The 26,249-nt window shown below is 46.9% G+C and overlaps 2 protein-coding genes across 4 annotated transcripts; both read left to right on the top strand.

Annotated features, from left to right (window-relative positions):
• The first annotated feature begins 912 nt into the window (after positions 1-912).
• Positions 913-6,631, top strand: LOC110310257 (cytochrome P450 11B2, mitochondrial). 2 transcript variants are annotated; one of them, XM_021183038.2, is made up of 9 exons: positions 913-1,244; positions 1,642-1,797; positions 3,267-3,466; positions 3,595-3,798; positions 4,069-4,223; positions 5,095-5,261; positions 5,490-5,568; positions 5,656-5,844; positions 6,096-6,631. In XM_021183038.2, exons 1-9 carry the CDS (start codon positions 1,000-1,002, stop codon positions 6,207-6,209), a joined length of 1,509 nt encoding a protein of 502 aa, XP_021038697.1. In that variant the 5' UTR covers positions 913-999; the 3' UTR covers positions 6,210-6,631. The 2 variants fall into 2 exon arrangements, with proteins under 2 accessions (XP_021038697.1, XP_021038698.1); XM_021183039.1 differs by lacking the exon at positions 5,656-5,844 and having other exon boundaries at positions 1,006-1,244; positions 6,096-6,209.
• A 9,044-nt stretch (positions 6,632-15,675) lies between these two features.
• LOC110310258 (cytochrome P450 11B1, mitochondrial-like) lies at positions 15,676-22,316 on the top strand. Of its 2 annotated transcripts, XM_021183040.1 has the most exons (9): positions 15,676-15,951; positions 16,349-16,504; positions 17,879-18,078; positions 18,197-18,400; positions 18,660-18,811; positions 20,200-20,366; positions 20,595-20,673; positions 20,761-20,949; positions 21,318-22,316. In XM_021183040.1, the coding sequence occupies exons 1-9, from the start codon at positions 15,707-15,709 to the stop codon at positions 21,429-21,431; spliced, it is 1,506 nt and encodes a 501-aa protein (XP_021038699.1). In that variant the 5' UTR covers positions 15,676-15,706; the 3' UTR covers positions 21,432-22,316. The 2 variants fall into 2 exon arrangements, with proteins under 2 accessions (XP_021038699.1, XP_021038700.1); XM_021183041.1 differs by lacking the exon at positions 20,761-20,949 and having other exon boundaries at positions 15,713-15,951; positions 21,318-21,431.
• Positions 22,317-26,249: the final 3,933 nt, after the last annotated feature.

Raw genomic sequence — 26,249 nt, 5'->3', positions numbered from 1 at the left:
AGCATAAATGACCTTAAAGAAGCTACCTTGGGAGGTCTGCACCCAGCTGGGATGCTGGCCTCCCCCATGGCTGTGAAGATGGAAGCCCTCTCCTAACTCTTCCTCTCATATGGACTCTGGCCTCTCTCAGAGACCCTGAGGCCATGTTCAATTAGGGAAGAGTGGCATGCAGTGGGTTTGGAGGGGTGATGGGATACTCAGGCAAGAGTCCTTCTGGGAGGGAATGTCAACAATCAACAGACTCAGATGTGACCAGGTCCAGCGGAAATCCTGAAGATGCTGAGGTTCAGTATGGAGGCTAGTCTTGTACAGCCCCACGGTACCAAGAAAGCAGACACCCTACGAGCTAGAAGATCTGACAAGTCTGAGGAGGGGAGATGGAAGCTGAGGGTGAGACTCGTCCAACCAAACCACGGATGATGGAGAGGACAGTCCTGGCCCAGGCGCAGGCTTCCTCTCAGGATCTCATGTGCCACTGTGACGTCACCACCAGGATGCCACAAGTGTTATTCTGGTTTTACGTGTAGCAACAATGAAAGTTTGTTCCTTTTTACAGAAACTGAATTCAAGCTTCTTGGGGGAAAAATACAATGCTTTTATAAACATTCTAGTCCTTAGATTTATTTTCACTAAAGCCACAAAAAAAACCCCAAGTCTATTAAAAGAAACCAAGGTCTTCTATGATATCTTCAAAAGAAAAAGGATCCATCCGTCTTCCTTTTTCCATCTATGGGGACGAGAGAGTGGTCTCTGTCCCCTCTACCTCAAGCAACCCGATCTCCTATGTGGACACTATACCTGCTCTCAGTTTCTAACCACCAGCAGGCTGTGCAGGTGTTAGGGAGCTGGTCATATACTTCTACTGACAGTTGAGCCCCAGTCATGACCAGAGCCCAAATGTCTCAGACAAGTCCAGGGACAGTTTCTTCCATGACGTGATTAGTTGAACAGTGCAGGATATTTAGGCAGGATAAAAGGCTGTGAACTGAAGACAGGAGGATGGCAATGGCTCTCAGGGTGACAGCAGAGGTGTGGCTGGCAAGACCCTGGCAGTGCCTGCACAGGACCAGGGCACTGGGCACCACAGCAACACTGGCCCCAAAGACCCTGCAGCCCTTTGAAGCCATACCACAGTACTCCAGGAACAAGTGGCTGAAGATGATACAGATCCTGAGGGAGCAGGGCCAAGAAAACCTACACCTGGAGATGCATCAGGTCTTCCGGGAGCTGGGGCCCATTTTCAGGTAAGGGCTTCCTTACTCATAGCCAAGCACAGACAGAGCTTCCTGTCCTCTGGTTGCCCAGGCTCTGCAGGGTATGAGGTGCTGCCATTCTCCAGTAGGCACCAGGTATTCCATCTTTAGGAAGACAGGGAGGGAGCACAGGAGGTTATGGGCCTGACTCATGGGTTCTCCACATGGACAGAGAAAGGCACTGCTCACTGCTGAGAGGATAGAGTGTGTGGGGGTGGGGAGTGTTGAAGTGGAAGGGAGTCAGGCAGACACTGGGAGAGCCCTCCTGTGGAGGAAGCAAGGGCCAGGAGAGGATGAGATGAGAGAGCACACTGACAGGGCTGGCTTTGCAGGGATCTCAGGTGGAGGGCATTCCACTTACAGCAGGGCTCTGTGCTTCATCCCACAGGCACAGTATAGGAAAAACACAGATCGTGTCTGTGATGTTGCCAGAGGATGCTGAGAAGTTGCACCAGGTGGAGAGTGTGCTCCCCCGTCGGATGCACCTGGAGCCCTGGGTGGCCCACAGAGAACTTCGTGGCCTGAGACGTGGTGTGTTCTTGCTGTGAGTGGACATTGGGAAAGAGGAGGGAGTTGAGATTGATGGCTCAGACACAAGATGCAGATCTTGCTTGGGTGGCGCTGTGGAGACCAGTTACAGCCAAGCATGGACTGATACCATGCCATGCAGATCCCGGGCCTGAGGGAGGTAGCAGAGGAATGCCTCTTGACCAAGCTTCTGCTGCAAATATGCTTTTCTAGAGCATGGCTCTCCTTCCTACCAGTTTCAGAATTGTCCCAGGAAGGGGTTGCCACTGGCTTAGGGCTATAGCCGGCTTCTGTCTCAGCCTGATAGCTAGCAATGAAGTCCTTCTTTTGTAGGGGTAATTTTACTTCCAGAGATAAGTATATTCTGGACTTGAACGGGGTAGAGAACAAGGAGTTGGAGCTGCTGTGGACTCACCATCAAAACTGAGTCAGGTGGTAAGAGAGGAGAGAGTTCCCTCTTGCAGCTGGATGTATGTCTAGAGAGCTAAGCAGGAGCTCCTGGTCCGTGGAGTGGATACGCTGGAAAGAGGTCACTAGTGGGTATGGGGAGGCTTACTAAGGGAAGCCACACAGGCACACTAATCCGTGCTCTAGGGAATTCTTATGTTCACAAAATAATTTTTGGGAAACAGGCACATGGGTTAGGCACTTAGCAGATGGAGTCTGGNGGGGGGGGGGGGCAGATGCAAATGGCAGCTGTGGGCAAATTGTGAGTATGTACCTTTGAGAAAGCAGAGAGCTCTTGTATATACCTGAGTATATTTTTGTACGTGTGTAAATGTGTCCATTTTTTTATAGATATGAAAGTGTGTGCTGTCTGCATCTGTGACTCTATGTGTGTTTACATCTTTGTGCATGGCTATTGTGTTAGTTTTGTGCAGACAGGGACTTGTTTACATATGTTTTTGAGGTCCTGGGTGGATACACGTGTAAATGTACATGTGATCACTGCCAATCACAGACTTTAGCACACAAAGGGATATGCTTCCTGCCTCTGTGGCTCTGTGTGCAAACTCCTGCCTGTCATTTACTGGAGCATCTCCATGGGGGCCCTGCAACCTGGACTTCAGTTTGTGGATGTTGTGAGTGGTCCTCTGCTGAGGTGCCTGCCTTAGGGAAGATGGGATCCCTTAGCTGAGACAGGCAGGGATCATGTCTCAGAGATCACACATTACAGGATGACATGGCCAGTGAGTTCAGCTAGGGCTTCTTTTCTGTGGGGTGGTGGTATAGGCCAGGTAGGCAGAGCTTGACAGCAGAGCCTCCTTTCATCTTGGGTAGGGATGTGCTAAATCCACCTCAGACTTAGTGACCTCTGCCCAGCATATGTAGGCTGCTTTGGAAGAAAGGAGTGTGGTCAGGACCTGAGAAGTCTACCTCTGAGCTCAACATCTCTTTTCCTGAGTTTCTTTGAGAGTTAGGTAGATGGATGTAGGCCTAGGGCCTTCCCTGGAGGTGTCTGTAGTTCTGCTCTGTGTCCTTCAGAAATGGGCCAGAATGGCGTCTCAACCGACTGCGGCTGAACCGAAATGTGCTGTCACCAAAAGCCGTTCAAAAATTTGTCCCCATGGTGGACATGGTAGCAAGGGACTTCTTGGAGACCCTGAAAGAGAAGGTGCTTCAAAATGCTCGTGGGAGCCTTACCATGGATGTCCAGCAAAGCCTCTTCAACTACACTATAGAAGGTGTGCGGCCAGGGGAAAGTCTCAACTTAAGGGGGTCAGGGAGGGCGGCATGTGTGGCAGGGAGAGCCAAGGCAGTCTTGAGGAGAGGGATTGCCCACCTTAGCTCAGGATTACCATTCTTTCTGCAGCCAGCAACTTTGCTCTTTTTGGGGAACGGCTAGGCCTCCTTGGCCATGACCTGAGCCCTGGCAGCCTGAAGTTTATCCATGCCCTGCATTCTATGTTCAAGTCCACCTCACAGCTCCTGTTCCTACCCAAGAGCCTGACTCGCTGGACAAGCACTCGGGTGTGGAAAGAACATTTCGATGCCTGGGATGTCATCTCTGAGTATGGTGAGGACCACTACCTGGGCCGTGCCCTGGGACAGGAGACACTGGGTCAGTCTAATTACCATTTATCTTTACTCGTGGCTACTCTGGGCTCATCTCAAATGATGGCAACCACTGCTTCCTGCTCTTCTAACATGTTCCTACCAGGCCTATGACTGAAAGGACTCAGTGACAATGGGAGGAAAGTAGGGACTGTCATTGGTGATGAGGGTTGGAATGCACAATGGGACAGTGGGGGCTGCTTGTATTCAAGCTCCTACTTCACATCTCCAGCCAACAGATGTATCTGGAAGGTGCACCAGGAGCTCAGACTCGGCAGCTCTCAGACCTACAGTGGCATTGTGGCGGAACTAATATCTCAGGGAGCTTTGCCTCTCGACGCCATCAAAGCAAACTCTATGGAGCTCACTGCTGGGAGCGTTGACACGGTCAGGCCATGCTGTGGGAATCCCCTGGGACTCTTTGTCTGTCTTCCCCAAAGCATTTCCTATGAACTGCATTCCCAGGCTATCCCTTCCAGAAGCCTCTTGCCTTTGATTGAAGACTGTACCTAGAGGTGTGCCAGGAAGAGAGAGGTCTTTAGGTGAACATGCAGAGATCAGTGCTCATGAAATGGAAGCTTTCATTCGCATGCTAGAACATTAGGCTCACTGGGGTGGGGTGGAGTGCGGAGAGGGGAGGAGGTTGGCTGCCTAAGATGAGAGACAGGAAGACAGATGAGGTCAACAGGGGGAGGGTTCCATCAAGAAGGGCCATTAATCAGGTTTTATAACAAATTAGATGAATACAGAGTCAGCATGCCCAGGTGGAGCATGGAGGCAGGCTGGTGACATCAGAGAGACTTCAGATGCTCTTTCTGTGTGTTGTGTCATAAAAAGAGGCAATCTGGATATAGAGGCTCAGGGGCTCCCTCTGGAACTTCTCATGGAAGCATAGAAGGTAGGGTGGGGAACATGGACCTCTTTCAGGCCTGGGAAGTGAGGTCAGTGCTGAGGGGCCCAAGGACAGCCACTGTCATTCAGGTACAGGGAAATGTAAAGTGGACATGTCCCCATGTGACACCCGGGTACCACTGTGTACCAAAGCAGGCTGTGAGTACCAGATCATGAAGGTGCTGAGACAGTGGCCAGGACTGGAATGTCTGTAGCCTGTCTCTCAGGACCTAGAGCAAAAATTCAGAAGTCACAGCTCCCTGGGTCCTTATTCTGCTATGCCCATGCACTTCCCCTAGGGAAGGGCATCTTTGTAGTAGCAATGCCCTTTGGCAGGGTGTCTGAGATTGCTCTCTGGCTCCTGCAGACAGCAATCCCCTTGGCAATGACACTTTTTGAGCTGGCTCGGAACCCAGATGTTCAGCAGGCCCTGAGGCAGGAGAGCCTGGCAGCTGAGGCCAGCATCGCTGAAAATCCTCAGAAGGCCATGTCAGACCTGCCCTTGCTGAGGGCTGCCCTTAAAGAGACCTTGAGGTAGGTGATGACTGCCCTTCCCTCCCCACTGTTCAGTGTTCTCTCTCTTTTTGGGTTCATGTTCTCCGTTCTTCTCCCTATGGATGGGTGCTATGGTTCCTCTGGAGGTTGGCTGAGCTCAGCAGAGTCAGCAAGCAGCCCCTGGAGGATCTGAGGGAGAAAGGTGTGNATGTGGACAGGAGAAGCCCTTCATATCTGAGGCCNCTGCTGTNGCCTCCTCATCTCCAGGCTCTATCCTGTTGGTNNNTTTNTGGAGAGAATTCTAAGCTCAGATTTGGTGCTTCAGAACTACCATGTCCCTGCTGGGGTGAGTGATCTTCATACACCCACCCATTGACCTGCCCTGCATTAACTCAAAGAGGCAGCTGACCTTGCTCTTGGCATCTGTCCACAGACATTNNTCNNNNTNNATCTNTANTCCATGGGCCGAAACCCTGCAGTGTTCCCAAGGCCTGAACGCTATATGCCTCAGCGCTGGCTGGAGAGGAAAAGGAATTTCCAGCACCTGGCCTTTGGCTTTGGGGTGCGCCAGTGCCTGGGGAGGCGCCTGGCAGAGGTGGAGATGATGCTCCTGCTTCACCATGTGAGCAGCTCTGGTTGGGGGCCTGTGAGATGGGGGGTTGCTGATGAGCAGTATTTGGAACAAAGGCATAGGCCTTCAGGGTCTATCTGGGCTTCCTGTGTTCGGTGAGGTCTCTATAGGCTCAGGCTTCCACAGGAAGTCCTATTTTCAGCATGGTGACTGCACTAAGCAGTTTCGCAGTAGATGGGCCAGTGCTGTGCCCTGCTGAGGAGGCTATATGGATCACACACACACACACCCTTGTGTTTCAGATACTGAAAACCTTCCAGGTGGAGACACTGAGGCAAGAGGATGTGCAGATGGCCTACCGCTTTGTTTTGATGCCCAGCTCCAGCCCTGTCCTCACTTTCCGGCCTGTCAGCTAGTCACTTTTGCATCTGGGGTCCTTGTCTGGCCACCAGCCTACCTCCATCCTGACACCCAAGGTCACACTTCTCTGCCAGCTGAATTTTTGGTGGGAAGGGGGAGGAGGTCACACAGTCATCCTTCAACAACTGGACAAGGTTCACAGCTGAAGACCTCCAGCATCAGGAACAGGCAAGGCCTGGGAGGAGATTAGGAGTATCTTGGTGGCAACAAGCAGTCTCTGCTGTGTGGTCCTCCCCATGTTTTCCAATGGTCACTCCAGATGTCCCTGAACTTCCAAGGGCCTCAGCGTAAAGTCAGAAGTCATTTCCTTCCTTATGTTCCCCATTATTTGACATGAGCCACAAAAATGGCTCACACACATATGGGTTTGTAGGGGCAGCAAGCTGCATAGATGATGGATAGATAGATAGATAGATAGATAGATAGATAGATAGATAGATAGATGATAGATAGATAGATAGCTGATAGATAATAGATAATAGATGATGATAGATGATATATAATAGATAATATATAATAGATAGATAATATATAATAGATGGATAATATATAATAGATAATAGGTGTTAGATGATAGCTAGATAATAGATAGCTGATAGATTAGATGATAGATAGATAGATAGATAGATAGATAGATAGATAGATAGATAGATAGATAGATAGAGATAGATAATACATAAATAGTCAGATATCCTGTGTTTTGTTTGAAGAAGCAGCTTCACAGTGGAGCTGGTGCATATGAGCTGGTGACTCTACAGCATTTATAAGCGTAGGCGTAGTTGCACTTGCTAAGGACTGGGTGATGGTGGTATCAGAGCTACAGGCAGGAGGACTTGCTGGAATCCTGATAGTGTGTGAAGTCCCTACAGGGACAGATGTTTTCCTCCAGGCGGTCAAGATGTTGACACTTCTGCCAGCACATGTCGCTTAGACAAAGCTTTATTCTCTTGAAATTGTGAGAGTGTCCTGGAGCATGAGCATTTCTCAGGTTTCCTTTCAGTTGCAAGAATGTAGGGCAAAACGTTTTGCCACAGGACAGCGACTTCACAGGGTCTCCTGTGCTCAACACTGAAGCACATCTACTTGAGCTGTGTGTGTGTGTAATCCAATCCCCAGAGAGCAACCCAAGAAGAGAGTGAGGTCACAGGCCCACAGAGCCAGTCTCCATGTGGAAGACAAGAAGTCAGTCTTTTGCAAGCCATGGAAAGCAGTTGGAACTCCCTGCACTCTTGGCTCCAACATCACTCAGTCACCTCCTTTCCTGGGAAAAATAAACTTCTATTGTTGAAGTCCCAGTTTGAAGTCTTTTGCCATGATGGTCAGAGCCAATATGATCTGCTAAGCAGGGGGTACTTGTTGCTCATAGTTCCCTGACACCTAGAAAAGGGTTCCAACGCATTGCACTACTGCGAGGTGGTGGGATTTTTATGGAGCTATAGCTCAGTGGAAGGAAGGCTGGGCTTCACGGGTGTATTCTTGATGGGGCTGTTAGGATCCGGGACTTATGACATTAATATTGTGCATCCATACTGAACTTCCTCAGGCAAAAATCACAAAGACTTTCCACTCACACTCACTCAAAATACTGCTTAGCAAAACATTAGCCAGGGAAGTGAAAACTGACAATGGTAAAGATTATACATAACAATTTGAACAGAAACCAAGGTTAAGGATCTGCATGCAGAATTTCTCTCTGGGTGCTGATTTTGTTCCTTACTGGGTTTTTCTGTGTTATGTTTTAATTTCCTTCTGGGTTAGACATTTTCTGATTTCCCAGCTCCTACTTTTAACTACTGGTGTCCAGTATGCATTGAATATGTTATTTGCATTTGAAAATTTCCATCCTTACTTGCAGTATTACTAGAAAGCCTTATTCTTTGTGTCTATAAAAGAGGCTTCATGAGATATGAGTGTTCTTGACCTTGGACTGTTCATCAGCTGAGGCTATCATCCACAAATGTCTCCTGGCCTATGAATTTCATGAAGCAGCATAGACAGGCTACTACATTGACTGACAGGCATGTCATGTAGTGGGGGAGCAGAAACCAAAATCAGTTATCTTGTCATCTGGACACTGATCCATGGTTCCTTACACCACTTCAAGCTCATACTTCTACATAGCAATCAGACCACTACACAGCTTTGAATTCACAAACGGAAGTTTAGGAAACTAAAAACACCTATAGGATCACAAGGAACCAACCAGTGGCTGTAGAGACAATCTGGAAGAAAAAGAAAAGCAAGCCACATGTTTTATAAGCCCTATATCCTCACGCAAGACATATACCTTCAAAAGTATCACAGCCTCCAAAGACAGCACCACCAACTGGGGACCCAGTGTTCAATCAACTCAATTAGCAAGAAAATAAACGGCAGAGTTAGTAAATGGGAAAAGGGTCTGAGCAGATAGTCTTAAGACATACAAATGAGAGAGGGGACATAAAAGATGTTCAACCCTACTCGTCATCCAAACTCAACCCACTGTGAGAAATACCTGATGCTTTGAGATTTGCAAAAGGCCAGAAGCACCGAGAAGGGAGGGAGGAGTTAAGGGGAACCTCTGTACACAGTTGGTGGGAAAGCAAATTGGCACAGCCACAAGGAAGAGTGGGAGGACCTCAGAAAGCAAGCCCAGTACCCTCAGTCGTGTCCTGATCTCAGAGTTTACACCCAAAGAAAACAAAATCTTTATGTCAAAGGGAGTTCTTTCTAAATTGTAGTATCATTCACAGAGCCAAGACATGCACTCAAACTAGTCACTAGAGAAAACAGTCCAAGACAGACAATAGGTGACATAAAGCCTTTAGCCCTAGCCCTCGGGAGGCAGAAGCAGGAGGATCTCTGTGAGTCTGAGGCCAGCCTGGTCTACAAAATTGAGTTCTAGGACAACCGGAGCTGTTACACAAAGAAAACCTGTCTCAAGAAACCAAACAAACAAACAAACTAACCAATAAATAAATAAATAAATAAATAAATAAATAAATAAATAAATAAAATAAAATAAAATAAAATAAAATAAAATAAAATAAAATAAAAATGGTCCTTACATAATGGAATACTACTTACACTGAGCAAGGAAGCATAGCATTTGTGTCATATGGAAGGACCTGGAGGGTGTTATATTAGGTAAAGCAAGTGAAGCCCAGGGAAACTAAGAGTGGGCACACAAGGAACAGGTGAGTTGAAGAAAGCTACACTTTAAAAAGCCAAAGGTAGAGGGCTGGGGAGATGGCTCATCAGTTAAAGAGCACTGACTGCTCTGCCAGAGATCTCAAGTTCAGTTCCCAGCAACCACATGGTGGTGGCTCACAACCATCTGTAATGGGGATCAGATGCCCTCTTCTGGTGTGTCTGAAGACAGCTACAGTGTACTCATGTACACAAAACAAATAATTTTTAAAATCACTTTTACATTTTTTACAGTCCAATCACTACCCCATCTCAGTTCACCCACCCACAGTTCCATATCCCATTCCTCCTCTGCACTGTCTCCAAGAGGATGCCCCCACCCCCACCCCTGTCGCCAGGCCTCCACACTCCCTGGGGCCTCAAGTCTCTCAAAGGTTAGGCTCATCTTCTCTCACTGAGGCCAGATTGGGCAGTCCTCTGCTGTATATGTGTCAGGGGCTTTGGACCAGCTGGTGTATGCTGCCTGGTTGGTGGCTCAGTGTCTGAGAGATCTCAGGGGTCCGGATTAGTTGAGCCTGCTGGTCTTCCTATGGGGTCGCCCTCTTCCTCAGCTTCTTCCAGCTTTTCCCTAATTCAACCACTGGGGTCCTCAGTTTCTGTCCATTGGTTGGTTAGAAGTATCTGCATCTGTCTCAGTCAGCTGCTTGTTGGGCCTCTCAGAGGACAGCCATGCTAGCCTTCTGTCTGTAAGCACACCATAGCATCAGTAATAGTGTTGGGTCTTGGAGCCTCCCCTTGAGATGGATCCCAAATAGGGCTGGTCACTGGACCCCCTTTTCCTCAGTCTTTTCTCCATTTTTGTCCCTGCAGTTCTTTTAGACAGGAACAATTCTGGGTCAGAGTTTTTGACTGTGGGATAGCAACCCCATCCCTCACTTGATGCCTTGTCTTTCTACTGGAGACAGACTCTACAAGTTCCTGCTCCCCACTGTTGGGCATTTCATATAAGGCCCCTCCCTTTGAGTTCTGAGAGCATCTCACCTCTCAGGTCTCTGGTGCATTCTGGAGGGTCTCCCAATCTCCCACTCCAGAGGTTTCATTCTTTCTGTCGGCCCTCAGGGCTTCTCTCTTGTTCTCCACCTCCAATATCTGATCATGTTTCCCCTTTCCCCTCCCCCTCTCTTCTCCTACCCCAGGTCCCTCCCCTCTGCCTCCCGAAAAATAAATAATTCTTTAAAAGTATTTTTGAAAAGAAACCAAAGGTAAGAAAACAGTAGTAACCATTTGTTGGGGCCTTGGGACAAGGTAACTGTTGACCAAAGGCACACAATGTTAGTCAGCAGAGAGGATCAATTCTACAGACTTACAGAATGTTAACCTGTGTTGTTTTGTATGTTGACAAATTGCCAAAAGAGAAGACTAACTTTCCACCACAAAAACAGTTGCGTGTGAACTAAGTATGTGTGTTAGTCACTTCTCTTGTCACACTTTATCAGAAGATCTGATAAAAGCAACTTAAAGGAGGGGAAATTACTTCAGTTCATGGCTTGAAAAGTGTTCTAGCTTCATTTCTGTTGCTATGGTAAAACATTTTGACAAAAACCAAAACAAAAAACCAAACTTAGGGGCTATAGGTTTTATTTTAGCTTAGAATTTCAAGTTGCAGTCCATCATTGTAGGGAGGTCAAGGCAGAGACTTCAAGCAGCTGGTATACCCCAAGGTAAAAGAGAGACAGAGGCTTACACATAGTCACTTGCTCGCTTTGCTTGTGCTCATCTTCATTTCTCCACTTTTATACAGGGCAGGACTCTCTGCCTAGGTAATGGCTCTGCCCACAGTGGACTGGGCCTTCCCACATCAATGAACTTAATGAAGACATTCACCCATAGACATGTCCACAAACCACCTGAGTGCAGACAATCCCTCATTGAGATCCCCTTTACAGGTGACTCTGGATTGTGTAAAATTAACAAAGCCAACTCTCACAAGGGATACGGTTCACTGTGGTAGGGAAGGCAAAGGAGCAGGTGATTCCATGATGGCAGGAGCTTGAGGCTTGGACTATTAACCTCCTTACATATTGATGAAACAGGAAACAGAAAACATGCATAAAACACAGATGGGTCAAGCTATAAATATTAAGGCCTTTCCTCCAGACATCCTCCTTCTCCAGTTAGGCCTTACCCCCCCAACATTCTACAACCTCCAAATCCAGAACCATGCGCTAAAGACCGAGTGTTCAAATACACGAGCCTGTGGAGACATTTCACAGTCAAACCATAGCACTCTGTCCCTGATTCCACAAAAAGCCCATAGCTCACAAATTCAAAGGGTTTCCAGTTCACTTTAAAAGTTCCTGTGACTTAGCAGTTGCAATGCTGTTCAAAAGCTCAAATTCTCTTCTAGGCCTGAAGACCATCTCTTAACTGTGATCTCTTATAAAAATAAAGCATCAAGTGGTACACTTCTCACATACACAGGCTCAGAGTACTGTCCCTGTTCTAAAAGGGAGAAATTGGGGCTGCCCTAGTTTTGTGTCTGTTGCTGTGATAAAATAGTCTGACAAAAAGCAACTTGGGAGGGAAAGTGTTTGTCTGGCTTACAGTTCCAAGTTACAGTCTGTCACTGAGGGAACGGACTTTGGCTAGTCACATCATATCCACCATAAGAGCTAAAGCATATACATGATTGTTCACTTGCTTTCTCTCAGCTTGGTTTCTTCACAGCTTTGGCCTCCTGCCTAGGGAATGGTACTGCCCACAGAGGGCTGGATCTTTCCATATCAATAAGTTTAATTAAGACATATTCACCCACAGACATGCCCACAGGCCAACCACATGTACACAATACCTTATTGAGACCCTCTTCTCAGGTGGTCTTAGGTAGCATCAAGTTGACTATTAAAACTAACCACCACAGGGACACAGTTAATGAAGATCAAGCCAAAGCAGCACTGATATTCAGCAGGACAAATATCAAATGCTTCAGTTCCATGTTTCGTTGGCATCTTTAGTTCAAGATAGCATCATTTGGACTCAGAAGGCCTGGCAAGCCCTGCCTCTCTAGGTTTGTTGATTGTAGCATGCTATCTCTACCTATAGCTTTCCTTGGCAGACTTCCACATTTCTGGTATCTCCTATATCCTGAGGTCTCCACTGTAACTTAGGATTCCTCCTCATTGCTTCCTGCACAGACCACTCAAGAGTTTAACATTGTCTTGACTCAGCAACATTCTGGAAACTTGGCACAAGCCTCTTTCACCTTCATACTGGTGCATGCTGCATGCCTACAAAATCAACATCATATGGATGATGCCAAAGTTCTGCTGCTAACTTGAGGTACAGCCAAGGGTCCTGTCTTAGGGTTTTACTGCTGTGAATAGACACCATGACCAAAGCAACTCTTTAAAAGAACATTTAATTGGGACTAGTTTATAGGTGCAGAGGTTAAGTCCATTATCACCAAGGCAGGAACATGGCAGTGTTTTTAGGCAGACATGGTGCAGAAGGGGCTGAGAGTTCTACATCTTCAGCTGAAGGCTGCTAGCAGAATACTGGCTTCCAGACAGCTAGGATGAGGGTCTTAAAACCCACACCCACAGTGACACACCTACTCCAACAGGGCCACACCCAGTAGTGTCACTCCCTGGGCCGATCATACACTAACCATCACAGGTCCCTTCTATCCCAGCTATTATAGTCTCTGAGCATCTCCCTGCATGTAACTGGAAAAACTTTTCCCTAGATGGAGCTGCTGGAGATGGATGCCCTGGAAACTCTCTGTAAAGTCCCATTCTTTTGGAATGAAAGCTTTCCAAATGAGTTTGCATTCTATCCCGAGTCTCGGAAAAGACTGGTCTTTCAAGCTCTCGAAGTACCGAGTCTTAGCCTCTAGATGCTGTTCCTCTTCTTCAAATGTGAGTGAGAGACTTCTCCTTTTGTGCCCATCTCTCTAACAGGCATACCTGTTTTTGACCAAACTTAACTTGTCTCCCCTATGTGCAACATTAACTCCATTTGTGCTCCTTTCTTTCACCCAAATCCAAATTTTTACATTTTTTTCTGTTTCTCTCTTTCTTAGAGTTCACTATAACTCTAAGAACAGTGAGCAACCCACTCAGCCTGGATGGTAGGCTGTCTTGAAATAGCTTCACTGGACAACTTAGTCTATTACTCTTGATTTGGTCACATTCAAATTTCCAAGGCCTGGGTAGAAACACCCAGATGTTTCCTAGACTATAATACAATAGTCTCTGAGTTCATTCACAGCAAAGACCTTGCTCTCCTCCAGAGCCTCATGAGCCTGGACCTCATTGCCCTTATTCTAGAGAACACGAGACAGGTTTTCTTTTGAGATTCTGCAAGAGTGTCGGGGTAGAGAAAATGTAAAAGTAACAGGCATGAAATAGTGCTCTCTATAGTCCCTAAACTAAAATCTATTCCTACCATCTTTCCCCTCAAAAGGCTGATACGCCAGAGGGTTACAATCCTCCCACGCAGAACGAGCATAGCCTGATAACCAAAGTCCCTGCCTTTGTGAGACTCAAGATTCCCCTCCCTCCCCATTTTGGACATGGGTTCAGTCATGTAGCAGACTATCTGCAACTCTTCAATCCTAAGATGAACAATTAGACAAGCAGGCACAAGCTGCTAGCTAGGGAAGTCAGGAAGCTAGTACCTCCCACTTATTTGTGATTCTCTGATGGTCTCTAACTGTACTTCACCTATGAAGCAGGTCATACAGATTCACTTCTTGTGTTAGTAGAGAGAACCCGGAAACCACAGTGGTTATGATTGGACCTTTTTATGGGGAGATGAGGGAAGAGATAGAGAGTCAGGTCAGAAGATAAGCGCTAACATCACTGGAACTGAAGGGGAAATTGAGACTTCCCTTCACAAGTCTGGAGAATGGCACCATCAGAAACTTTAAGTAGAATACGAGAGGCAGTTGTGACATACATGAGGTGGGACTGAAGGGGGAGTCTAAAAGAGAACCTTCAGAGACTCCCCCTGAGCCAAGGAAATACTAACCTCTAAAGCTTTTCAGAGTGGGAATGGGAAATAGCACTTATAAACTCTTCCAAGGACCCAGCTATTGGATGAGAGCACAGACTCATCTTGCAGCTCTGAGCGAGAGGGGCAGGGTATGTGTTCATCCAATCTTTTACTGAATTTCTGTGCTCTCTCACAGTAAGAACCCTCTTTCTCTTCCCCAAGGCAAGAGCCGTCAGATGCACATATTTTATCTTCTCGTGAAGCTTTGAATGATTCATCCTGACTTAAAAATCACAAGCTAGATAAGAGGGAAGGGCAGCAGTTTAATAACTGTCTTGATTTACATTTAAGTGCTGGCTCTTAAAATTTCTCAGGAAACTGTTTGCAGCAGGGCATCGCTTGATTTCTAGGAGCAGGGCAGCTACACCATCTGTGATCTAATGGAACCTGGTAGCAAGCAGCCAGGTTCATAGGTGAGTGCAGGGACAGCCAGGGTTACACAGAAAGACCTTGTCTGGAAACAACATAACTATCACCACCATCACAAAAATCTCTTCTGTATCAGAAACATCAGAAATGTTTATGTAAATACGCATGTATACACACATGCACATACATGTGTGGGGTAGAAGTTTGACTGCGTGTGTGCCTGTGTGTGTGTGTGTGTTGTGTGTGTCTATCTCTCTCTCTCTGTGTGTGTCTCTATGTGTGTATGCATGGATGTGTATGCGTGTGGGCACAGGTATGTACATTTGACTATAGACTGGCTGTCTAACAAGCTCTGGTATCTGCCACTCTCAGCTTCTACAGTGCTGGGGTTAGACTCCCACACTAATGTGCCTAGCTTTTACAAGGTTCCGAGCGATCTGAACTCAGGTTCTCATACTTGACCAATTAAGTCATCCTCTCACCCTGTGGCAAATGGATTTCATTGTCAATTCTCAATTTGAAGAGAAATGAGAAAATTTAAAAGCCAACACATAACTGTAAATCAAAAGATAGTAAACCCCACGCCCTTAATCTGGCTAGTGATTTTTAAGTCAGGATGAATCATTCAAGCTCCAAATAAGGCAAAATACGAGCATCTGATGGCTCTCACCCTGGGGAGGAGAAAGAAGCTCGAATGACCATTGGACATTTTTTGAGTGTTCAAGTAGAGTCTGCACCTGACCTCAGCTCACACCCACCAGCAGGCATTGCAGACCAGGGAGAAGGTCATCTCCTTCCTCTACCTCCAGCAGAGTCATCAGTACCGAATACATTTCTAGGGCAAGTCCAGGGACATATCCTGCAGTGACATTATCAGTCAGCAATCCAAGTCCTCAAAACAAGATAAAAGGCCACGGACTAAACACAGGAAGAGAGGAAGATGACAATGGCTCTCAGGGTGAGAGCAGAGGTGTGGCTGGCAAGACCCTGGCAGTGCCTGCACAGGACCAGGGCACTGGGCACCACAGCAACACTGGCCCCAAAGACCCTGCAGCCCTTTGAAGCCATACCACAGTACTCCAGGAACAAGTGGCTGAAGATGATACAGATCCTGAGGGAGCAGGGCCAAGAAAACCTACACCTGGAGATGCATCAGGTCTTCCNGGAGCTGGGGCCCATTTTCAGGTAAGGGCTTCCTTACTCATAGNCAAGCACAGACAGAGCTTCCTGTCCTCTGGTTGCCCAGGCTCTGCAGGGTATGAGGTGCTGCCATTCTCCAGTAGGCACCAGGTATTCCATCTTTAGGAAGACAGGGAGGGAGCACAGGAGGTTATGGGCCTGACTCATGGGTTCTCCACATGGACAGAGAAAGGCACTGCTCACTGCTGAGAGGATAGAGTGTGTGGGGGTGGGGAGTGTTGAAGTGGAAGGGAGTCAGGCAGACACTGGGAGAGCCCTCCTGTGGAGGAAGCAAGGGCCAGGAGAGGATGAGATGAGAGAGCACACTGACAGGGCTGGCTTTGCAGGGATCTCAGGTGGAGGGCATTCCACTTACAGCAGGGCTCTGTGCTTCATCCCACAGGTACAATATAGGAAAAACACAGATCGTGTTTCTGGCGTTGCCAGAGGATGTTGAGAAGCTGTACCAGGTAGAGAATACACACCCTTGCCGCAAGCTCTTGGAATCCTGGATAGTCCATAGAGAACTCCGTGGCCTGGAACGTGGTGTGTTCTTGCTGTGAGTGGACATAGGGAATGAGAAGGGAGGTGAGAGTGGAGTCCTGAACCCAGGATGCAGAACTGGCTGGGGTGGATGTGAAGACTAGTGTCTGACAAGCATGAATTGGTACCATGTCATGGAAGTTTTGGGGATCTGGTGAAGAGGGAGATGGCCAAATAGCACTTGCTCTGAACATGCCTTTCCCAGTCTCCTTCCCACAGGTTATAGCGCTGCCCTAGGAAGGTGGGGATGGGAGACCCCGTGGATCAAGGTTACAGCCAGCTTCTTCCATAGCCCAATGTCTAGCAATGCTGTTTTGTTTCCCTAGGGGATGCTTTGCTCACAGAGATTTGAGATAGACCATCCTGAGGACTTAGGGTGAAGAGTAGAAGTGAGCAGCTCTTGTGGGCTCACAATCAAACCCTGAATCAGGTGGTAAGAGAGGGGCTCCTAGAGGCTTAGGCTGTGTGAGCTGAAAAGGGATTATTGCTGGGAATGAAAAAGGAAGGTTGTGCGCAGCTAACTGAGACCACACAAAGAGCAGTATTTTCTCAGTAATGGTTTAAAAATTAGTACCTTGGAACCTTGTCTGAAATCACCTGGAAGCAAGGAAATGCTCAACAGGCAATGGGCAGAGCCATGCATTGTCTCTGTATACTTGTGGTCTTTGATTTGTATGCATTTGAAAGCATGACAGTGTGATGTATGCAGATGTAGGACTTGACTCTCTAAAGGAACGTGTGCTTGCCTCGGTGTGTATAGCTGTTCTCTTGGGTTCATGCCCACAGTGACTAGGATATTCACACATGTTTTTGAGGTCCTGTGTGGGTCCATGTGTAAATATACATGTGATCACTGCTAATCACAGACTTCAGCACACAAAAGGATATGCTTCCTGCCTGTGTGGCTCCGTGTGCAAACTCCTGCCTGTCATTTACTGGAGCATCTCCATGGGGGCCCTGCAACCTGGACTTCAGTTTGTGGATGTTGTGAGTGGTCCTCTGCTGAGGTGCCTGCCTTAGGGAAGATGGGATCCCTTAGCTGAGACAGGCAGGCATCATGTCTCAGAGATCACACATTACAGGATGGCAGGGCCAGTGAGCTCAGCTAGGGCTTCTTTTCTGTGGGGTGGTGGTATAGGCCAGGTAGGCAGAGCTTGACAGCAGAGCCTCCTTTCATCTTGGGTAGGGATGTGCTAAATCCACCTCAGACTTAGTGACCTCTGCCCAGCATATGTAGGCTGCTTTGGAAGAAAGGAGTGTGGTCAGGACCTGCAGAGTCTACCTCTGAGCTCAACATCTCTTTTCCTCAATTTCTTGGAGAGATAGGAAGATGGATATAGGCCTGGGGCCTTCCCTGGAGGTGTCTGTAGCTCTGCTCTGTGTCCTGCAGAAATGGGCCAGAATGGTACTTCAACCGACTGCAGCTGAACCCAAATGTGCTGTCACCAAAAGCCGTTCAAAAATTTGTCCCCTTGGTGGATGGGATAGCAAGGGACTTTTTGGATAACCTGAAGAAGAAAATGCTGGAGAGTGTCCATGGTAGCTTCTCCATGGACTTTCAGTCCAGTGTGTTCAACTATACCATAGAAGGTATGTGGCTTGCGGAAGGGTCCAGCTTGAGGGAGACTGGGATGGCAAAGGCCAGGAAGGAGGAGACCACATTGAGAGCACTGACTGCTTTGGTTCAGTGATAATATTCTCTCTGCAGCCAGCCACTTTGTTCTTTTTGGGGAGCGGCTGGGCCTCATTGGCCGTGATCTGAACCCTGACAGCCTGAAGTTCCTCCACAACCTACACTCCATGTTCAAAACCACCACACAGCTCTTGTTCTTGCCCAGGAGCCTGACCCAATGGACAAGCACCAGGGCGTGGAAAGAAAACTTAAAGTCCTGGGATTTCATCTCTGAATATGGTAAGGACCACTGCCTTGGGCAGCACCACAGGCAGGGGATGATAGTCACATGTTTCCTAATTAAATGTGTTTACTTCAAAGAGCTGTGGCAGCTTAAGGCCCTTCTGGTGGCTCCACAGTGACTTTAGGATTGTAGAACCCAGCCATGGTGGTACAGCAGCAGGAAGACTGAGGTGCTAGGGAACACAACAGCTTGGGACCTGGGGGAAGCAGAGACCTACCCCGTTATTATGATGCCATGCTTTCTCTTCTTCTACAGTCACCAAATGTATCAAGACTGTGTATCGAGAGCTGGCAGAGGGTCGTCTACAGTCCTGGAGTGTCATAGCAGAGCTGGTAGCTGAGAGCACTCTGTCAATGGATGCCATCCAGGCTAACTCAATGGAGCTCATTGCTGGAAGTACTGACACGGTCAGGATCCCACACAGACACCCCAGAGTGTTTCCCCAAAGCACAGTCACTCACAGTTCCTCCCTCACCCGGGCCATCTGATGCTGTTCCTCCATATTGTGGGCATTTGCTGTGAAGCTTGAGAAATGTCTGAGCCAAGGGAAAGAGATGACCTGGCCAGGCAGTGTGTAGGCAAGGCCTGAATATCCGAGTTTCAGGCACAAGTCAGGTTAGAGAAAACCTGACAGCAGCAGCCCACCCCTCATTTCCCCCAATGCATGAGCATGCTGCAGGCCTAGATGGACAGTGAGTGGCTCAGAATCTTCTCTATTGCACTGTAGAGCAGTCCTCTAGGTCAGTGCGAACTTGAGGCAAACGCAAGGAAAGACAAGACCAAGGGTGTGATAAGCACCCAGGTTACCCACTGGTGCAGAAGGGAGAAGATGGCAGTGTAATTCAGTAGGGAATGAAGGCCCAGGTGCAAGGTTTCTGCCTGTGAAAGGACCCTTCTCCCAGGGTCTACCCCGAGCTAGGCTTCTTGGTTAGGAACAGAGGCCTCAAGTTCTAGAAAAGAATGCGTAAGAACAGAAGCCACGATGTTCCCACCATGGAGTAGAACTTGAGAGAGAGCAGCATAAGGCCTGTGGGAGAAGCCAGAGGCATGGCAACAGTGCAGACAGAGATCAGAGAGGCCATGAAAGGGGGGTCTGAGAAGGCAGAATTGTATGCATACACGCTAGGGCTTGGTAAGGCAGCAAGCTACCTGAATCTGGACACAGGGTCAGAGGAGGCCAGCAAGAATCTGGACCCCATTAGGAAAGGCCATGTACCATAGTCTTATGCCAATCAGGCAGCAGAAACCCAGGTCGATGTGTCCAGTATACAGCACGGAACCAGACTGGTGATGAGAGAGAGAGAGAGAGAGAGAGAGAGAGAGAGAGAGAGAGAGAGAGAACTAATAGACTGCTCTTGTGAGTCATTCCATTGGGAGAGGTATTTTGGATCTTGAGGCTCAGGCTTGCACAGGTCAGGAGGGGTCAGTGGGAAGGGTTGTGACCAATTAGAGGTCTGGACAGTAAGACCAATTCCAAGGGGCATGTGGAAGGCGAATGAAAAGCAGGGACTGGGAAAGGGAGAAATGAGTGACACAGAGTCCATCTCAGTGGACACTAGATCAGGTCCAGAGCATCAATCTCTGAAGTTGCTGAGGTGTTAGCTAGGAATACCATGTCAGGGATTTCCCTTCCCCCCTCAGGACATAGAGTAAGGAGTTCAGGTGAACATTAGAGGAGTCACAGCTCCCTGGGTCCTTATTCTGCTATGCCCATGCACTTCCCCTAGGGAAGGGCATCTTTGTAGTAGCAATGCCCTTTGGCAGGGTGTCTGAGATTGCTCTCTGGCTCCTGCAGACAGCAATCCCCTTGGTAATGACACTTTTTGAGCTGGCTCGGAACCCAGATGTTCAGCAGGCCCTGAGGCAGGAGAGCCTGGCAGCTGAGGCCAGCATCGCTGAAAATCCTCAGAAGGCCATGTCAGACCTGCCCTTGCTGAGGGCTGCCCTTAAAGAGACCTTGAGGTAGGTGATGACTGCCCTTCCCTCCCCACTGTTCAGTGTTCTCTCTCTTTTTGGGTTCATGTTCTCCGTTCTTCTCCCTATGGATGGGTGCTATGGTTCCTCTGGAGGTTGGCTGAGCTCAGCAGAGTCAGCAAGCAGCCCCTGGAGGATCTGAGGGAGAAAGGTGTGAATGTGGACAGGAGAAGCCCTTCATATCTGAGGCCTCTGCTGTTGCCTCCTCATCTCCAGGCTCTATCCTGTTGGTACTTTTCTGGAGAGAATTCTAAGCTCAGACTTGGTGCTTCAGAACTACCATGTCCCTGCTGGGGTGAGTGATCTTCATACACCCACAGATTGCTCTGCCCTGCATTACCTCAAAGAGGCAACTGACCTTGCCCTTGGCATCTGTCCACAGACATTCCTCAATGTGAATCTGTATTCCATGGGCCGAAACCCTGCAGTGTTCCCAAGGCCTGAACGCTATATGCCTCAGCGCTGGCTGGAGAGGAAAAGGAATTTCCAGCACCTGGCCTTTGGCTTTGGGGTGCGCCAGTGCCTGGGGAGGCGCCTGGCAGAGGTGGAGATGATGCTCCTGCTTCACCATGTGAGCAGCTCTGGGCAGGGTTTTGGGGGTGAGATGGGGGAGGAGGGACTGGATGGTGACTAAGACAGGTCTTCAAAATTTATGAGCCTGAGGTGTCTGGCTCACCAGCACAGGCACCCAGTAGCAAGACGGCGCAGGGCTTAAGAATCAGGTCAAATAGGATGGAACCTGCAAAGTAGTGTGGGCAAGCTGAGCCAAGATAGGTCTTTAGTGGTAGCTTGGTAGGTGCATGTGATCTCTAGAGGAGGGCCCCACAGGTGGTTTTCTTTGTAGCATAGTCACAATACTGGGCAGTTCAGTAGAAGATGCGCCAGTGCTCTGCTCTGCAGAGTAGGCCAGATACAGCCCCAACCCCTGTTTTGTTCCAGGTGCTGAAATCCTTCCACGTGGAGACGCAAGAGAAAGAGGATGTGCGGATGGCCTACCGCTTCGTTTTGATGCCCAGCTCCAATCCTCACCTCACTTTCAGGCCTGTCAACTAGTCACACAGCCTTTTTCTTTTGGTGTCCCAAGATGTCAATAGCTTCCTGTTCTGATGACACATTACCCTCTCTTTTCTTCCTTAGAGTGCTATGCCTCTGGCCATGCTTAGCCTCTTGTCTAGCATCTGACAGATTGTGACTCAGGGCCAGATAATGGCTCTGGAGAATTGCTGTTCCCTAACTGTCACCTTCCAGCCTCCTCCCGTGGTCATCCAAGTGAGCCCATCTGCTGACCTCCTGTCTGGTTCCCATCATCCTTGTCACACTCTTTCTGTCCCTTCTAAAATATCTTTGTTTGAATTGTTTGAATGTTGTACAAGAGGAACCCACCATCAGTAAGGACATCTCATGTCAGCAGTGAAAGCCTATGACCAATCATAACACATTGTCATGCGTGAGGGAAGACAGAAATGGTCATAGAATTAATGTGTATATTGCACACCTCAGATGCCATGTGGTCCAGCTTAGACCTCACACACACAGTAAATGCTCAGTGATCATTCTCCAGTCCAGACTATGTGCTGATCCAGGGGATGCTGTGAAGAGCCAAGGGGCTCAGGTATGGCAGAACAAGCTGTAGGCTTGTGGTGGTAACATATGGGTCAGAAATTGGTTAGTGTGTTTCATAATGGTTTCTGTCCACATCTTCTCTGGTCAACAGATGAACACATATCATAAGTCAGACTCACTTGGGGGCATTTGGAAAATCACTGTGCAATGCTTTTCAGCTCTCATGTTTTGGACTACATGTACTACTGGCCAAATCACAGTGTACCGTACAGGGAGGGCATGTTCCTTGGGTTACAGTCATACCTGGGCACACTCTGTTTGCCTCATTGTTTCTTACCTACCCTGATAAAATAGAAACTACATCTCTTACATACAATAGAAACAGACATGTTTTTGCATTGAAATAATCAATTCACCCATTGATCCATCAAAATCCAACTAGTAGAAAATCCAATTAGTAGAAAATGCATATAACATTTAGTATAAGGGTTTTAAAGCTCTCAATATAAAATCACTTTAAGGACTGGGGAGTTGTCCTTGTGGTTAGGAGCACTTTTTTTTCTGCTGCTCTTGCAGAGGACTTGGCTCTGTGCTCCCAGGAACTAGGAAAAGCAACTTACAACAGTCTGTATCTTTTGCCCTTAAGGATATGACACCCCTTCTAGACTTCTTGGACACCCATCACAAACATCTAAATAAATAGCAAAGAAAAAAGTCACTTTTAGAAGGAGAGAAAATATCAACACCCTTGGTAAAACAATAAAAAAAATCCATGAACAGATAACACACACACACACACACACACACACACACACAGAGAGAGAGAGAGAGAGAGAGAGAGAGAGAGAGAGAATACAAAGTTCTTCGCTTTTGTAGTATTCTCTCCCAGATGTGAAAACTGGCTACTCAGGAGGAACCAATATACACTGACATACACCACAAGAGTTATCTTAAGTTGGATCCTAGAAGCAAAACCAACAGATATCACTGGAAAAACTGGTGGATAATTGTGTTCTATAATTCAATTAGTATCATTATATAAAAGAGGCATGAGAACACACACATTCGTGCATACATGTGAAGACACAATTGGGTACTGGGCGTCTGCCCCTATCATTCTCCACTTTATTTATTGAGACAAGGTCTCTCACTGAGCCCAGAATACACTTCCAACCAGTGAGTGCCGGGGACCCACCAACCCCCACATTCAACTTGTATGCAGGAGCTGGGGGTCCAAACTCAGGACCTCATGATAGCATGTCAGGCATTTTACAAACTGTGCCATCTCTTCAGCCCATCAAAATTCATCTTTCTGTGTTGATTAAATACCCTGCGGTTACATGAGATGTCAGTTTCAGAGAAAATTAGCAAAAATGATAGGATTAAAAAAAAAATCTTTGTCTTTGTCTAGAGCTCTTGGGTAACTATAAAATGAATATAAAGTGAATGAGAAGAAACACACGCATGGGCTATTTCCTTCCCACAACTTAGTAATATGAGCTCATGTTTATAAAAAGGAGAGTGGTTAAATAAATTATGGTTTGTCCTCAAGTGGCTAGACTGCCCAGCTTCTCCTTGCAGGGAGCAGGATGAGATAGGACACAGAGGCCAAAGCTTCCCCTTGTTCTTGATTTTCTCTCACTATTGAGTAACCTTTACATTCCAGATTAGAAACCTGAGGGAAACAAGAGATGGCTCAGCAATGAAGATCACTGGCTGTTCTACCATAGGACATGAGTTTGGCTTCCAGTACCCACAGAGCAGCTCAAAAATACCTCTAACTCTAGTTCCAAGGGATCAACACCCCAATCTGAAAACTCTCACTACTGAATACATACGGATCACAGACATACACGCAGACAAATCATCTACACACAGAAAACAGGAGAAGTTTAAAAATGAAATGTATCTGTACAAACATACTCCCACATACACATGCACAGGACTCACCTCTAAGCTCAGAGCACTTCATAAATGGAACAGTGTCCAGGTCTTAGGGCACATCTTACTCTTTATGACACTTAACCAAATATAATGACCTTTGCATGACACTCAGACACACCACAGACAAAACCCCACATGGTTTTAAATATGTAAATCTCAACTTGTTCACTTCATATCTCACCATCTCAAAGTCTTTGAAGTCAGAGTTCATTGATGTTACCACCAGAAAGTTAAAATGATCGCTTCTCGACCTTTTGGCTAAGATCAAGTGAAAGTTAAAATGATGTGTCCTAAGTTAGCATGTGTCAACTCTTATATACTGGTGGCAGGGACCAGACAATCCTGTCATTTTTAACATTTGACCCTTTTAAATTAATTTTAATATAATGAGACATAGTGACATTAACAAATGAACATATGAACCAATTAAAAGAAAGTCAACCCCTAGCTTCAGTCTTCAGGATAGGGCCACATGAGAGGTGTTAAATAATGTTGGATCATGAACTATATTGTTACCAAGAAAGGTACAAAAGCTGCATGGGGTAACCGTGCACTTGTTGGTCAATTAATATATTTTGAAAACAAGTTGTGTGAATAAAACCATTAGATTTAAAAAAAAAACTCATGAAGTCAGTTCTGAAACCCCTTACTTTAAAATTGGCAAATTTTAATTTCTTTGTTTGGTTTTTTGTTTGTTTTTTGTTTTTTTTTGTTGTTGTTGTTTTGTTTTTCAAGACAGGGTTTCTCTGTGTAGCCCTAGCTGTCCTGAACTCACGTTGTAGACCAACCTGGCCTCAAACTCAGAGATCCACCAGCTTCTGTTTCCCTAGTGCTGGGATTAAAGACGTGCTCTACCACTGCCCACCTGACAAGTGTTTTATAAGCTGAGGACTGATCATAAGTCTTATCCATGTTAACTTTTAAAACATATAAATATTCAACATAAGAAAATAAATCACTTGTAGTGTGCAAAATTCTGACAAGCAGGCAGAAGACAGTTGATAAAAGTTACTTTGTAGTATGAACAAAATTCCAGAAGAGAAACTGTGTCAACAATGACTGGTTAAGACTGAAACTGCCACTGGGAGTAAAGTGAGGGCCCAGTGTTTAAAGCACTGGCTGCTCTTCCAGAGGACCAGCACCAACATGGTAGTTCACAATGACCTTTAAGTTCAGTTCCAAAGGATCTGACACCCTCCAATAGCACTTTACACACAATTTGCATAGACATATGTGCAGGCAACCACCCCAAAACTAAACAACCAACAAAAATACACACACACACACACACACACACACACACACACACACCCCAAATGGCCATGCAGTTATGTAGAGCTTAAGTGCAGCTCAGTAGGCAAATTACTTCATCTTCAGCTACCTTTAGCTCCTAAAAGAACATCACCTTGACTACCTTTGTGTCTACACTACTATCCTGTGATGAACAGAAAGAAATCTTGGAATCCATTAACTTAGGAAAACAACCCAAAAGCCCAAATGTTATCAGATAGGCCCCAAATGATATCTGGGGCCTGCATAAATGCTTCCTCCCCCATCTGGCTATATGCACTTCTACATTGTACCCATCTATATATTTTAAACTTGCCTTCATGTATGGCTTCCTTTGTTAAGTAAAACTATAAAACTTTCATGAAACTGCTTCCATGTTGAAACATGAAATGTGGGATGACCTAAATCTGTCTGCCAAGGACATGGTAACCAAAATGCCTCCTATAAAATAAACTATCTCTTATTATCTCTGAGATGGGAGCTATGGGCTTTTTCCTGTTTGTTTTACTTTGGTTTTGTTTTTAATTTTGGCACTAAGAAGTCCAATACTCAAAAAAAATAATGTCATGATTAAGAAACCTTAGCATGTATTTTCTGAACCTGGGAGCGGTAGGCTACTTTTCATGTAAACACAGCCCTTGTTACCTTCCTTTTCCTTCCTTCCTTTCCTTCCTTCCTTTCCTTCCTTCCTTTCCTCCCTTCCTTTCCTTCCTTCCCCTCCTTCCCCTTCCTTCCTTCCTTCCTTTCCCTTCCTTCCTTTCCTTCCTTCCTTTCCTTCCCCTCCTTCCCCTTCCTTCCTTTCTTTCCTTCCTTTCCTTCCCCTCCTTCCCCTTCCTTCCTTTCCTTCCTTCCTTTCCTTTCCTCCCTTCCTTCCTTCCCTTCCTTTCCTTTCCTCCCTTCCTTCCTTTCCTTCCTTCCTTTCCTTCCTTCCTCTCCCTTCCCTTCCCTTCCCTTCCCTTCCTCCCTTCCTCCTTCCCCTTCCTCCTTCCCCTTCCTCCTTCCTCCTTCCTCCTTCCTCCTTCCCCCTTCTTCTTCCCCCTTCTTCTTCCCCCTTCTTCTTCCCCCTTCTTCTTC

This window comes from Mus caroli, chromosome 15 (assembly GCF_900094665.2).
Source record: "Mus caroli chromosome 15, CAROLI_EIJ_v1.1, whole genome shotgun sequence".
NCBI classification, from domain to species: Eukaryota; Metazoa; Chordata; class Mammalia; order Rodentia; family Muridae; genus Mus; species Mus caroli.
Note: the sequence above shows the minus strand (reverse complement) of the source record. Positions and strands in the feature narration are given on the sequence as shown.